The sequence below is a fragment of the Schistocerca nitens genome, chromosome 12, assembly GCF_023898315.1.
Source record: "Schistocerca nitens isolate TAMUIC-IGC-003100 chromosome 12, iqSchNite1.1, whole genome shotgun sequence".
NCBI lineage: Eukaryota > Metazoa > Arthropoda > Insecta > Orthoptera > Acrididae > Schistocerca > Schistocerca nitens.
This window is the reverse complement of record NC_064625.1, coordinates 45,049,331-45,063,763: the sequence shown is the minus strand read 5'-3', so window position 1 is coordinate 45,063,763 and position 14,433 is coordinate 45,049,331. Positions and strand designations below refer to the sequence as shown.

Here is a 14,433-nt window from a genome sequence, read left to right as displayed (position 1 = left end):
ATTACTTTGGTATTAATTAAAGGCTGGCTTTGCTAACATGTTTTCGAAGCGAGCCAAATAGATACTTTAAGATTACTTGTAATTCATCCTCCAAATGTTTATAAGTAAACAATAGAATTTAAGTTACGAAACAATTACTGATTTCACCCTATAATGAAAGTACTAACCAGGAATAGTCAAAATAAATTAGAAAATCAATTACATACATAAAACTAAGCACAAACCGCACAATAACCCTGGGTTCGGTGTGGGGTGGCGGTGGGGTGAGTGGACTACTGTAGCCTACTGTGGGGCTGTGAACCACTGAGTGCTACGGCGGGGACGAAGCCTCTCTATCGGTTCTAGGTCCCCAGTTCCATACAATACAATACAACTATCATATTTGAATGAACAAAATATTTTTGAGACTATCCCATTGTGATGCACTTGACACATGTCAAAGTGTACAGAAAGAACACACATTACCTAATAAGTGGGCTGGGATTGGCCCACGGCGGTTGACGACATCATCCCCGTATTTCTCATTCAGCCTGCGGCGGACGTAGGCATGCAGTTGCTGGTAAAGTGGCTTCACCTGATCCCAGAGGGCCTTCACCTGGTCTTGGAAGTCTTCTGCCTCGTAGTCCTTTAGCCAGTATGCCGATGCATCCGTGAAGTCTGGAAAATCGAGGTCAAAGTCACACACCTCTAAAAAGTACAGTCTCTCTCTCTCTCTCTCTCTCTCTCTCTCTCTCTCTCTCTCTCTCTCTCTCTCTCCCTCCCTCCTCCTCCTCTCCCTCTCCCTCTCTTCTCCAGCCCCCCCCATCTCCCTCTGCCTGAAGCTGACAAAAAACTGTCATGAAAAAAATTGATACATTGCATAGTTTCTGGTTTAATTAGCATTGGAGTTAGCCAGTTGGCCCACCAGAAATGGTGTCACCAAATGTATTCTTCATTTGTTTTCTTAAAACTAAAGAAGAGAATTGTGTGTGTGGTGGTGGGGGGGAGGGAGGGAGGCAGGTGTGGGTGTGGGTGTGAGCGTGTGTGCTCTTAGGTCACTGAAGAGGCCATGTAGAAAAAAAGCAGCAAATTTTATGAAGGGACCTCGCTATGATCAATAATAAAGCCAGTTCAAGTTAATTGTGTTACAAGTACATCAGCTACTAAACAAAATAGTCATGAAGAATTGCTGTTTGATTATCTATTGTAGGGGAACTGAGATGCTCTAAATTGCTGCTATGGTAAATACTGAACAGCGTTTGAGATTATGGATGAGGTGATATATGATTGTTGTGTTAGAACCTGGTTTAGAACACTTTGAGATCAAGTAGGAACAGTAAATTATCTGGATATGATGCTTAAAACATGTTACTGTGTATGATACTAACACCTGAATGGACACAGTTGAAAGTTATGGTATATTGATAATTTTTACTTTTTGGACCAGTACAAAAGTTGAATATGTTAAAACAGTCTAAAGTAATCATACATCATTTGTAAACCTCCTGCATAAGTTTTTTCATACACAACATTTGAAAGATGGCATAAAATTGTATTATTCTGGTGAACTAGCCAGAAAAATTCTTTTATCCCATTTGTGAAAAGAGAAAGAAAGAACAGAATGCTGCACTGACTCAGAATTTCCCAACAGGAAAGTAGCCTGTGAACCAATTAATACCACTGGAATGCTGGAAGCTGAACTTTTCGATTACTGGAGCACACCTCAGCTTCCCAGAAAGCAAGTTATTTAAATCTGTAACTGTGGTCTTCACGTTTTTTGTACCTGGTGCAGAATGTCCATTGCAAGCAGAAGAGCAGTGACCTTTTGAAACATTGTTCTATAGTTCTTTGAAACTTCTTGAAAGATGACATTATTTCTACTGAGGCTGTGTATGTGTTTACTTAAACCACTATAGCCCAGTTTTGAACAATGGAAACTCCAGATTGGAATATCAACAAAATAAGGAATAGAGAGATTGCTGCTTACCGTAATGATGACACGGTAAGTTGCAGACAGGTGCAACGTCACCTTCAATGGTACAAGGCCATAAATTTATGTCATGTGACACCCAAACAGCAACCAGCACATCACACTGTGCGATGTAGCACACAATTTGTAAATGAGTTGGCAAATGTCTCTTTTTGTCACAGATGGTGCAGAAGCATCTTTGAGATATATCTTTTCCAATACACTGGCATTAACAGTTGGTTGGTAATGAGTGAGAACACACACTGTTTTCAGTTTTACAGAGCCCATCTCTAGACATTTTTTGATTATCTGATAAACTGTCATTGGGATGCCATGGATATATATATATATATATATATTTAAAAACAAAGATGATGTGACTTACCGAACGAAAGCGCTGGCAGGTCGATAGACACACAAACAAACACAAACACACACACAAAATTCAAGCTTTCGCAACAAACTGTTGCCTCATCAGGAAAGAGGGGAAGGAGAGGGAAAGACGAAAGGATGTGGGTTTTAAGGGAGAGGGTAAGGAGTCATTCCAATCCCGGGAGCGGAAAGACTTACCTTAGGGGGAAAAAAGGACAGGTATACACTCGCACACACACACATATCCATCCACACATATACAGACACAAGCGGCTTTAAATATGTCTGCTTGTGTCTGAATCCCTGAACCATTACACCAACAACCTGAAAACAGCTTTCGCATCCCGCAACTACCCTCCCGACCTAGTACAGAAGCAAATAACCAGAGCCACTTCCTCATCCCCTCAAACCCAGAACCTCCCACAGATGAACCACAAAAGTGCCCCACTTGTGACAGGATACTTTCCGGGACTGGATCAGACTCTGAATATGGCTCTCCAGCAGGGATACGACTTCCTCAAATCCTGCCCTGAAATGAGATCCATCCTTCATGAAATCCTCCCCACTCCACCAAGAGTGTCTTTCCGCCATCCACCTAACCTTCGTAACCTCTTAGTTCATCCCTATGAAATCCCCAAACCACTTTCCCTACCCTCTGGCTCCTACCCTTGTAACTGCCCCCGGTGTAAAACCTGTCCCATGCACCCTCCCACCACCACCTACTCCAGTCCTGTAACCCGGAAGGTGTACACGATCAAAGGCAGAGCCACGTGTGAAAGCACCCACGTCATTTACCTACTGACCTGCCTACACTGTGAAGCTTTCTGTGTGGGAATGACCAGCAACAAACTGTCCATTCGCATGAATGGACACAGGCAGACAGTGTTTGTTGGTAATGAGGATCACCCTGTGGCTAAACATGCCTTGGTGCACGGCCAGCACATCTTGGCACAGTGTTACACCGTCCGGGTTATCTGGATACTTCCCACTAACACCAACCTGTCAGAACTCCAGAGATGGGAACTTGCCCTTCAGTATATCCTCTCCTCTCGTTATCCACCAGGCCTCAACCTCCGCTAATTTCAAGTTGCCGCCGCTCATACCTCACCTGTCTTTCAACATCTTTGCCTCTGTACTTCCGCCTCAACTGACATCTCTGCCCGAACCCTTTGCCTTTACAAATGTCTGTTTGTGTCTGTGTATGTGCGGATGGGTATGTGTGTGTGTGCGAGTGTATACCTGTCCTTCTTTCCCCCAAGGTAAGTCTTTCCGCTCCCGGAATTGGAATGACTACTTACCCTCTCCCTTAAAACCCACATCCTTTCACCTTTCCCTCTCCTTCCCTCTTTCCTGACGAAGCAACCGTTGGTTGCGAAAGCTAGAATTTTGTGTGTATGTTTGTGTTTGTTTGTGTGGCTGTCGACCTGCCAGCACTTTTGTAGGGAAACATTCCACGTGGGAAAAATATATCTAAAAACAAAGATGGTGTGACTTACCAAACGAAAGCGCTGGCAGGTCGATAGACACACAAACAAACACAAACATGCACACAAAATTCTAGCTTTCGCAACCAACGGTTGCTTCGTCAGGAAAGAGGGAAGGAGAGGGAAAGACGAAAGGATGTGGGTTTTAAGGGAGAGGGTAAGGAGTCATTCCAATCCCGGGAGCGGAAAGACTTACCTTAGGGGGAAAAAAGGACGGGTATACACTCACACACACACACATATCCATCCACACATATACAGACACAAGCAGACATATTTAAAGACCAAATGTCTGCTTGTGTCTGTGTATGTGCGGATGGATATGTGTGTGTGTGCGAGTGTATACCTGTCCTTTTTTCCCCCAAGGTAAGTCTTTCCGCTCCCGGGATTGGAATGACTCCTTACCCTCTCCCTTAAAACCCACATCCTTACGTCTTTCCCTCTCCTTCCCTCTTTCCTGACAAAGCAACCGTTGGTTGTGAAAGCTAGAATTTTGTGTGTATGTTTGTGTTTGTTTGTGTGTCTATCGACCTGCCAGCGCTTTTGTTTGGTAAGTCAATCATCTTTGTTTATATATATATATATATATATATATATCCATTGATTTTTCCACATAAAAAGGCTATATAGCTGAATTTGACTAATTGTAAAGGTAAAGTTGTCATCAACCCATAGTGTTGTTTGAACATGATAGCACTCTACTAGGCATGGGCCTATTGAAAGTGGTATGCCCTTGTCTTCCTTCAACCTCTCAGATGGCTTACGCAGACGGTTATAGCATGGCCTATAGTTTAATGTAGCATCCAAAACACAGTTCAACTTGCCATTTCACCAATTAAAACCATTGCCAGAAGTATAAGAATTGGTAAGTGACTGATAAAAATCCTGGGAGTGACCAGAGAGTAAACCTTGCAACTTTAGACCCTTAGTATGGCACTTAAACCACAGTCCCTTAGGCTAATGGTGGTTTAAGTGAATAAATATAGTCTCAACAGAAATAATGTCATCTTCGTGTAGGTACTTACTGTTCAGGACAGCAGCTTCATTGCTGAGAGCGACATAATGCTCAAACTGTGAGCGGACTTTCTCTCCCGAAGCATGCCTCCACTCCACCCATATGTGAGACAGCTCCTTAGGGTCTCGGCTCTCTGCCAGTCTCTCTGTCAGCTCTGCAGGCACAAAACAAGCACCTATCAGTATGATTATCATGATGACTTTGATCATAAACTGACAAACTGTGTAGAGGGGCAAGGCAAAGCCCTACAATGCATATATGTACAATATAATGTTATCAGTATGTTCACTACAGTGTTTCAAGATGCAGCATATCACACATATTTGTTATTTTCATGAGCTGGTATCAGGATATTAGACTTTGTGATTTGATACATGGTGTGTAAATCTGATCATTTATAATTTTTGAGTGGCAGAACAGTGCATATTTGATATATAAATGTGGATCTGTCAAATCCAAATCACTTTTATAATAACATAAATATATATATATATATTCCAGCCAAATTGCAATTTTTCTACATTTTGCAAGTGAATTAACTAATTTGTTTTGTAGCATTGAAATGTTTTTAATAATTAAGTTAAATTTAAGAATATATTTTGGAGATCAGTTTTGTTGTTAAACATTTGATTGTACATGTTATCTTTCGATTGGCACCATCTTTACCGGATGCATAGTTTATTCTGCAACAGAGAGTCATTATGTACAGTTCATAGCAAAAAGTTGTAATGTGAACATAATAGCGAGTAATTGGAAGAATTTATGGAGTGAATGACAATTGGAATGTAATAAATGTATTGAGACAAATGAGAATAAAACATAAGATTGAAAAAAATTAAAAGAATTATTTATATAAACCCAGCCAGTTTAAGATACTTGCATCTAAGAAAGACCTGTGGACCTGAATATGCTGTATTACAATCTCCTACGACAATGACTATTGTACTGCATTGAGAAAATAAGTAAGTTAGCACTGATTCTGGTGTTTGCTCTCCAGCATTTTGTAACAACCGCTTAATAATTCATATAGGAATGTCAGGTTTCATTTTTAGGTGAGAATGAATAAGCTACAACAAACAATTAATACTAATGTGATTAAAAAAGTAAATGTATCCATTTGTGAGCCAGCAGCAGGTCAGTTGACACAGAGTCCTACAAAAGTCATGGAATTAAGGAGCTTTCCGAACATGGAGTACCTTGGCCAATTAAAAAGACTGGAAAAATAATCTCATAGGGCCTCTATGAAACAGTCACCCTGGACCTAGATAGAGGGAACAACAACAACAATGTACAAGCTTAAACTCATAGTTAAAAATAAAGTGAATTAATTAGAAGTAGTTAGAAAAGGTACCATACTCAAGGTAAATGTGACAAAATCAAAGCAAAAAACAAACAGTGGAGGAGCAGCGAAGCCTAGATCCACACCCGATTTGACATCTGCCAGTCACCATCTAAATGATTCTGTTGCTCAGTAAAGAGATTATGGCAGTCATTCTGTTATCACACTTAAAGGATACAATACACTCAGTACACTGGAGGAATTGGATTGACCACAAATGGACTGTTTCGAAAAATGGACAGTCTTCCTGTCAAGCTGAGAAAAATGTATCCCAATTCTTGCTCCATTTAAGAAAGTCATAATCATATTAGTCTCTATGCTTATTCCACTACAGTCCTTCGCAGGGTGAGTGAAACACTGATTGAGTTGGGGCAGTGGTTAAGACATGGGACTTGCATTTGGGAGGAGGGCAGTTCAAAACCCAGTCTGGGCATTCAAATTTCAGTTTTCTGAAGTGTCCCTTAATTCCTTAAGGCAAATGCCAGAATGGTTTCTTTAAGAATGACACTGCCCATTTCCTTCCCCATCCCATTCTGATCCAACCCAGTACACCATCTCTAACAAGCACATCGGTGTCACGATGCTGAACCCTAATTTCCATTTCTGAGTGAAACGAGAACAGTTTGATACAACAAATACTAAAGATACTGATGTGAGAAATATTTGACAAAATAGCTATTGTGTCACAAGAAGATAACAGAAAGCTATGTATCTGAGATATACACACCCGGTTCCAGGCTGAGGTCACACTTGGTGGCGTCATTGTAGTCGCAGACCTTGGCCGTGCTGTAGATGGACTCCATCTCACTGACCAGCTTCTCCAGCTGCAACACAACCAAAGAGTTCGTGTATATAATTCACCAACAGTACTGAATAGAATGACTATGGAGATCCACCTACATACAGAGTGTGTCCAAACCTTGTAAGGTAAGAAATATACACATGAGAGAGAAACTGCAAGCTGAGCGGTTTGAGATAAGCATCTAATGGTTTGAAATGAAAATTTAGTTTTTTATTGCTTAAACAGCTAGCACCTTACAACAACAATTCAAATTTGTGATCTTATGGCAAAAGCAGTTGAACCTAAATCTTTTAGCATTTCTACTATATGGTTTTTCCTGTATAAATCCTAGAAAACATGAATACCTAAGAACTTAGAACTTCCTAGTCTGTTTATTATTTCTTATTGGTACACTAGTTTAATATGGGGTTGGATGTCTTCAACAGAACAAAATTATATGAGTTCTGCTTTTTCAAAGTTCTTGTGTGATTGTAGCCTACAGGTTGCGGAGACTCATTGCTGCTTAGACAGATGTGGCATATAAACTGTCATCACTCCAGATGTGATTATTGCATCACATGAAAACACCATCATACTTGAAGGAGTCCTCATCCGTGAGCAATACACACAGTAGGAAACTCAGCATTGCACTGATGTGTAGAGTGATCCACTGACACAACTGAACTGTGGGTTTGACACTCTCCTTGCACACATTGCACCTACCTGTTGCTCCTATAGTATTCTCAAAACTGTATTCTTGGAAGTGTGCATTCCACGTACAGGTTCACGAGTACTTACTGATTAATCTTCTCCTACATGATCCAACACCATCTCCTCATATCTACTGTATGAGCAGTTCTTCATCAAAATATTAACCATCTCACTCAAATTAAGCAAGACTATTTACTTCTGATAACCAATGTGAGTATGGTGTTTCAGAAATGTGTTGTAACATAGAAAGGACTGTAATTTCTTCAAGGTTTTGAATGAAATTGTTACATTAGTTTCCTGAATGTAAGAGGATGGCTGTTACGTAGTGGTATATAGAAATACGTATGTGAGTTACACTCTGTGATCAAAAGTACCCGGACACCTGGCTGAAAATGACTTACAATACAAGTTCTTGGCACCCTCCACTGGTAATGCTGGAATTCAATTCGATGTTGGCTCACCCTTAGCCTTGATGACAGCTTCCACTCTCACAGGCATATGTTCCTTCAGTCAGGTGCTGGAAGGTTTCTTTGGGAATGGCAGCCCATTCTTCATGGAGTGCTACACTGAGGAGAGGTATTGCTGTTGATACGTGAGGCCTGGCATGAAGTCGGCATTCCAAAACGTCCCAAAGATGTTCTATAGGATTCAGGTCAGGACTCTGTGCAGGCCAGTCCCTTACAGGGATGTTATCGTCATGCAACCACTCCGCCAAAGGCCGTGCATTATGAACAGGCGCTCGATCGTGTTGAAAGATGCAATCGCCATCCCCGAACTGCTCTTCAACAGTGGGAAGCAAGAAAGTGCTTAAAACATCAATGTTGGCCTGTGCTGTGATAGTGCCTCACAAAACAATAAGGGGCACAAGTCCTCTCCATGAGAAACACGACCACACCATAACACCACTGACTCCGAATTTTACTGTTGGCACTACACACGCTGGCAGATGATGTTCACCGGGCTTTCGCCATACCCACACCCTTCCATCGGATCGCCACATTGTGTACCGTGATTCGTCACTCCACTGTTCAATCGCCCAGTGTTTACACTCCTTATACCAAGTGAAGTGTCATTTGTCATTTACCAGCATGATGTGTGGCTTATGAGCAGCCTCTCGACCATAAAATCCAAGTGTTCTCACCTCCTGCATAACTGTCATAATACTTGCAGTGGTACCTGATTCAGTTTGGAATTCCTGTGTGATGATCTGGATAGATGTCTGCCCATTACAGGTTACAACCCTCTTCAACTTTGGCGGTCTCTGTCAGTCAACAGATGAGGTCGGCCTGCACGCTTTTGTGCTGTACGTGTTCCTTCACGTTTCCTCTTTACTATCACATCAGGAACAGTGGACCTAGGGATGAGGAGTGTGGAAATCTCGTGTACAGACGTATGACACAGGTGACACTCAATCATCTGACCACATTCGAAGTCCCTGAGTTCTGCCGAGCGCCCCATTCTGCTCTCTCACGATTTCTAATGACTACTGAGGTCGCTGATATGGAGTACCTGGCTGGAAGTGGCAGCACAATGCATCTAATATGGAAAACGTATGTTTTCGGGGGTGTCCGGATACTTTTGATCACATAGTGTAACAGTCGCTTTTTGTTTGTGCATAGCTAATACCAATTCGTCTATGAACTTTATTAGAGCAGTCATCGTGCTGTGAGCTTTGCGGAAACTTGATTGGTTTACGTCTAGAAGGTTATTTGCAGGAAAGGAAGGAATATTAGGGTTCTTTGCTATCGACAACGAGGTCATTACAGATGGAGCACAAACCCGGATTAGGGAAGAAAGTCGGCCGTGCCCTTCGAAAAGAACCATCCCGGTATTTGCCTAAAGCAATTTAGGGAATTCACGGAAAATCTAGATCTGGACGGTCGGTCGCGGATTTGAACCGTGACCCTCCAAGATTGTCTCAGATGAAGTAATTAGTAGATTCTAAGGCCTTAGGTGACGCCGATTCAGTGCAAGTGGGCCGGTAGTCAGACGTAGTGGACCGACAATGAATTTGATCATTTGAACTGTAATGGCATCATCTGCAGCTTCCGAAATGATTTGTGGAGCGGATTTTCTGTATGTATTAACAGTTATGCGACTGAGTAACTGCCTTGCGCTTATAGCAACCACTGTTTTTATCATGGAATTGATGTTTTGCGCCTTTACGGGTTGTTCAAATAAAGGCGCCAGTGTGGTGAAGTATTGGTTTAGATCTACAGTAGGACCTAGAGGTACAGGTGAAGGTTTGGGTCTGCCTGTTTCTAAACCGTGTACATTTTTTCCGCAGAATGGCGGGCATGTCTTTGTCCTTAGTTAACGAGTGTGAATACCTGAGTTTTACATTTCTCTCACACTGATTAATCCGCTTGTGTAGTTGCTTGTAGGCGAGAGGGTTTTTTGAAGTGAAGTGCCGTTTCTACCGGGTGATCAAAAAGTCAGTATAAATTTGAAAACTGAATAAATCACGGAATAATGTAGATAGAGAGGTACAAATTGACACACATGCTTGGAATGACATGGGGTTTTATTAGAACCAAAAAAATACAAAAGTTCAAAAAATGTCCGACAGATGGCGCTTCATCTGATCAGAATGGCAATAATTAGCATAACAAAGTAAGACAAAGCAAAGATGATGTTCTTTACAGGAAATGCTCAATATGTCCACCATCATTCCTCAACAATAGCTGTAGTCGAGGAATAATGTTGTGAACAGCACTGTAAAGCATGTCCGGAGTTATGGTGAGGCATTGGCATCGGATGTTGTCTTTCGGTATTCTTAGAGATGTCGGTCGATCACGATACACTTGCGCCTTTAGGTAACCCTAAAGTCAATAATCGCACGGACTGAGGTCTGGGGACCTGGGAGGCCAAGCATGACGAAAGTGGCGGCTGAGCACACGATCATCACCAAACGACGCGCGCAAGAGATCTTTCACCCGTCTAGCAATATGGGGTGGAGCGCCATCCTGCATAAACATCGTACGTTCCAGCAGGTGTTTATCAGCCAGGCTGGGGATGATGGGATTCTGCAACATATCGGCGTACCTCTCACCCGTCACGGTAGCAGTTTTGTTGTCCAGCGACATCTGTCGGACATTTTGTGAACTTTGTTTTGTGGCGGCCTTCGTAGCGACAACACTTCGCTGTAGAAACGGCCTACGAAGTCACCGCCACACTTTTAATAGCGGGCCGACCGGTCCGCTGGAACAGTGAACAGAAAGATGAAAACCCAAACACTCGGATTAAATGAAAGTCGGTACTTATCTTTATTAACGACGATACAGAACACAGTGGTGAACATGGTCTACAGAAATCTGTCTAGTTCGAGTCGGAGCGGCTTGGTCAGCGTCGGCTGACGACAAACAACAACTCTGCTGCGATGAACACACAACTGACTAGCAGGTACACAATTCGGTGGCGAGTATACAACTGAGCGGCGAATCCAGAACTGTCCTAGCGCTCGCGACTCCAGCGCTTAAGAAGCCAGAAGCCAGCGGTGGCGCGCGCAGACTTGCGGCGATTTCCTGTATCGCTGGCGCTGCTTATGCGGACGGCGTCCGGACTTTGATGCTGCCAACCTTTTTGGCAGCGGGCTCGGTTGGCATTACTGGCTAGGATATAACACTTTTTTTTTTTTTGTTCTAATAAAACCCCATGTCATTCCAAGAATGTGTGTCAAATTTTGCCTCTCTATCTACATTATTCCGTGGTTTATTAAGTTTTCAAATTTATACTGACTTTTTGATCACCCGGTATGTCTTGTCTCTGATGCCCAATAGGTGTTTAAGGTGATCAATAAGCTATGATGCAGAGTTTATTTTACGGTTTTAAGAGGAGCGTGTTTATTGTACGAATTATTGGATCTCTCAGTGAAATTAGACATTCTATAATTTATATCGATGTCATCCTCTATCGTTGTCTGATACAAGTCATAGGTTTCAGCCTTGAGTTCACATATAATGATACATATATTACTGTACGAGGACAGTTGTCATGACATTACAAACTTGAAGTCGACATTCGCCATGTGAGTTTCCCCGAACATTAACTTCTGATGGAAGTATTTTGGTCATAAATGCTAGCTTGTGTCATTTATGGGTGTACTAATCGGTTTGATTATAGTCTAAAGTGTAACAGAATCACGTCTCATTCGTAAGTGGAATCGTTCAAGCGATATTTTATTGTACGAAGATTATTCGCAAAGTACTTTCCGATGAGTCACGAAATGGAAACCGCAGTGAAAATCAAAAACGTTTTATTTGGAACAGTTTGCTGCACGTTCCACCTACTGCTCTGCATAGCCGCCGCTCAGACTTAGACATCTGTCGTAGCGCTGTACCAGCTTTCCTATACCCCCGTCGAGCCACCTGGGCTTCCCGCTATTTCTCTACGTTGGTCTGCAGTTCGTTGTCTGTTTCAAAATGTTGTCTTTCTGGCCAGCAGTTCTTGTGAGCAGATATGAAACTCAGAGGAAGCCAAGTCCTGGTTGTACGGTGGGTGATGAAACACATCCCATCAAAAACGCCGCAGGGGCGTCCCCGCTGCCCCACTATTGTTCTGGGTATCTTCACGTGCTCACTGTGCGCTCAGAAGCTTGAAGAGCGACGTGACGCAGTCGATGGCCACACTAGAGACACTGCCCGACACGTCTGTGCAAAGCTTCACTATCGTTTCCATTTCACTACCTATCGGACCTTACTTTCCGAACAGCCCTCGTATATACGTGAATTCTGGTTGAGCTGTTTACTTTTACGACAGTTCCTTTATTTCTGTCATCATTCCAGCCCGAAGAGCTCTATTGGTAAACGGTCTGAGAAGGAATGATTGGAAACTAACAAAACACAGCGAAATTTGTTGTCAGCATTTTCAGGAACAGAACATAGAACGAACATCACTTTCGTCGGTCCTGCTGGATTACGAAAGGTTGGTTTTTGGGGGAAGAGACCAAACAGCGAGGTCATCGGTCGATTACGAAAGGATCCTTGTCACATCGCGTACTTATCTTCTTGGTTATTCTAAAAGGGCATTAAAGACAAAGTTACATTAACGAGGCGAAATGTTTTGTATTACTGGAGCAAAAATGCACTTAAGATCGGAAAAAACTCTGGAAGTACTTCCTGACACTGTGTTGTTCACGAAAGCATTTTCTATTTAAAACAACTGTGGCGTGCACACGTCAGGAATTAAGAACAAGAATCAATCGTAAACAGTGGTCTTCTGATGTTAATATTACGGCACTGACTTCAAAGCAACGTACCGTAAGTCGGTAGAGCCATGTCCCCTTATTACACATCCATTTATACGCTTAAACTCTGTGAAACTCGCCACGTGATATGTTCTATGGACACTGCAAAGAATACGTAGTCAATAGTACTTCGTGGGCAAAGATGGTAGGTGCAGATATCTGTCAGTGCGAATTAGCTACTCAGTTTGCTGCTTAGGTAGGAAATAAATGGTAAACTCACGCCGCCTACGCTTGACGTCGACTTGCAGTAACCACTAAGAGACGGCAGGGGCGGCACTAGCCGCGGAAGGTATATAAAGCATGTCGGGGGGACGTGGAAAACAGTGCAGTCGTTGCAACGCGAAAACGGAGCGATTTATCTGATGTCCCCAAGGTCGTGATCATTGGCGTTCGGGCCAAGATCGGAAGCATTTCCGAAGCGGCTAAGTTTGTAATGTGTTCACTTTCGCCGGCCGGAGTGGCTGAGCGGTTCAAGGCGCTACAGTAAGGAACCACGCGACCGCTGCGGTCGCAGGTTCGAATCGTGCCTCGGGCATGGATGTGTGTGATGTCCTTAGGTTAGTTAGGTTTAAGTAGTTCTAGGGGACTGATGACCTCAGAAGTTAAGTCCCACAGTGCTCAGAGCCATTTGAACCATTTTGTTCACTTTCCGCTGTAGTTAAAGTATACTGTGTATCCCAATATGGCGATATGCAAAACCAGCGCCAAGACAACTGTGGTGAGCCACGGGCCGTAGAAGACAGGGGTGAACTACGGCTGCGGACATGTGAAAGGGCGAACAGATGGGCAACTGCTCCAGCAACTGACCGCCAAGATGAGCCAGGCAGCTGTCAACTGCATCCTGTCAACAATCTTTCAGCGTATCGACCTCTGCAGTACGCGCTGTTTCACGCACCCATACTGACTGCTCTTCATCGGCAACCAAGGCTGGAATTTGAACGCCAGAAATGCAACTGGACGTCTACTGAGTAGTGATACACGGATTTTCCAGATCAATCACGTTTTGTACTCCATCGGACAGATGGCCATTCGCGTGTTCGGCATGGAACCTCAGAAAACAAACACCCTGCATGCATTATAGTCCGGTGAATGTTTTAGTGGCAGTCCCAGTCTGATCTCGACATTCTGGATGGTACAATGGACCAACACGAATAAGCATCTATCCTTAGGGACCGTGTCCACCCCTACATGCGTTTGTGTTTTCTTGGCACGATGGCATCTACCAGCAGGACAATGGAACACGTCACACAACTCGCTAGTGTGCGTGCGTTGTTCGAAGAGCACCAGTATGATTTTACCGTACCCCCATCCCTGACCATCAAATTCCCCAGATTTAAACACAACTGAGAATCTGTGGAACCACTTCGATCGGGTTATTCGCGCCGTGGATACTCAACCACAAAACCTAGCGCTTGTGGCCACGGCACTGGAGTTTGCTTGGCTCCAGATCCCTATCGGTACCTTCCAGAACCGGAATGACACTCTTCCTGCACATCTCGCGGCGGCCCGCGCTGCAAGAGGCGGTTATTCAGGTTACT

The 14,433-nt window shown here is 43.2% G+C and overlaps 1 protein-coding gene across 2 annotated transcripts in view; it reads right to left on the bottom strand.

Annotated features, from left to right (window-relative positions):
- LOC126215370 (angiotensin-converting enzyme-like) overlaps positions 1-14,433 on the bottom strand; it is a 296,275-nt gene that overhangs the window by 48,189 nt on the left and 233,653 nt on the right. For both annotated transcript variants that reach the window (XM_049942064.1, XM_049942065.1), the window contains exons 4-6: positions 6,886-6,982; positions 4,830-4,973; positions 466-657 (exon numbers count right to left, since the gene is read on the bottom strand). In XM_049942064.1, the coding sequence (XP_049798021.1) occupies positions 466-657; positions 4,830-4,973; positions 6,886-6,982 (433 nt within the window). The remainder of the gene's footprint in view (positions 1-465; positions 658-4,829; positions 4,974-6,885; positions 6,983-14,433) is intronic.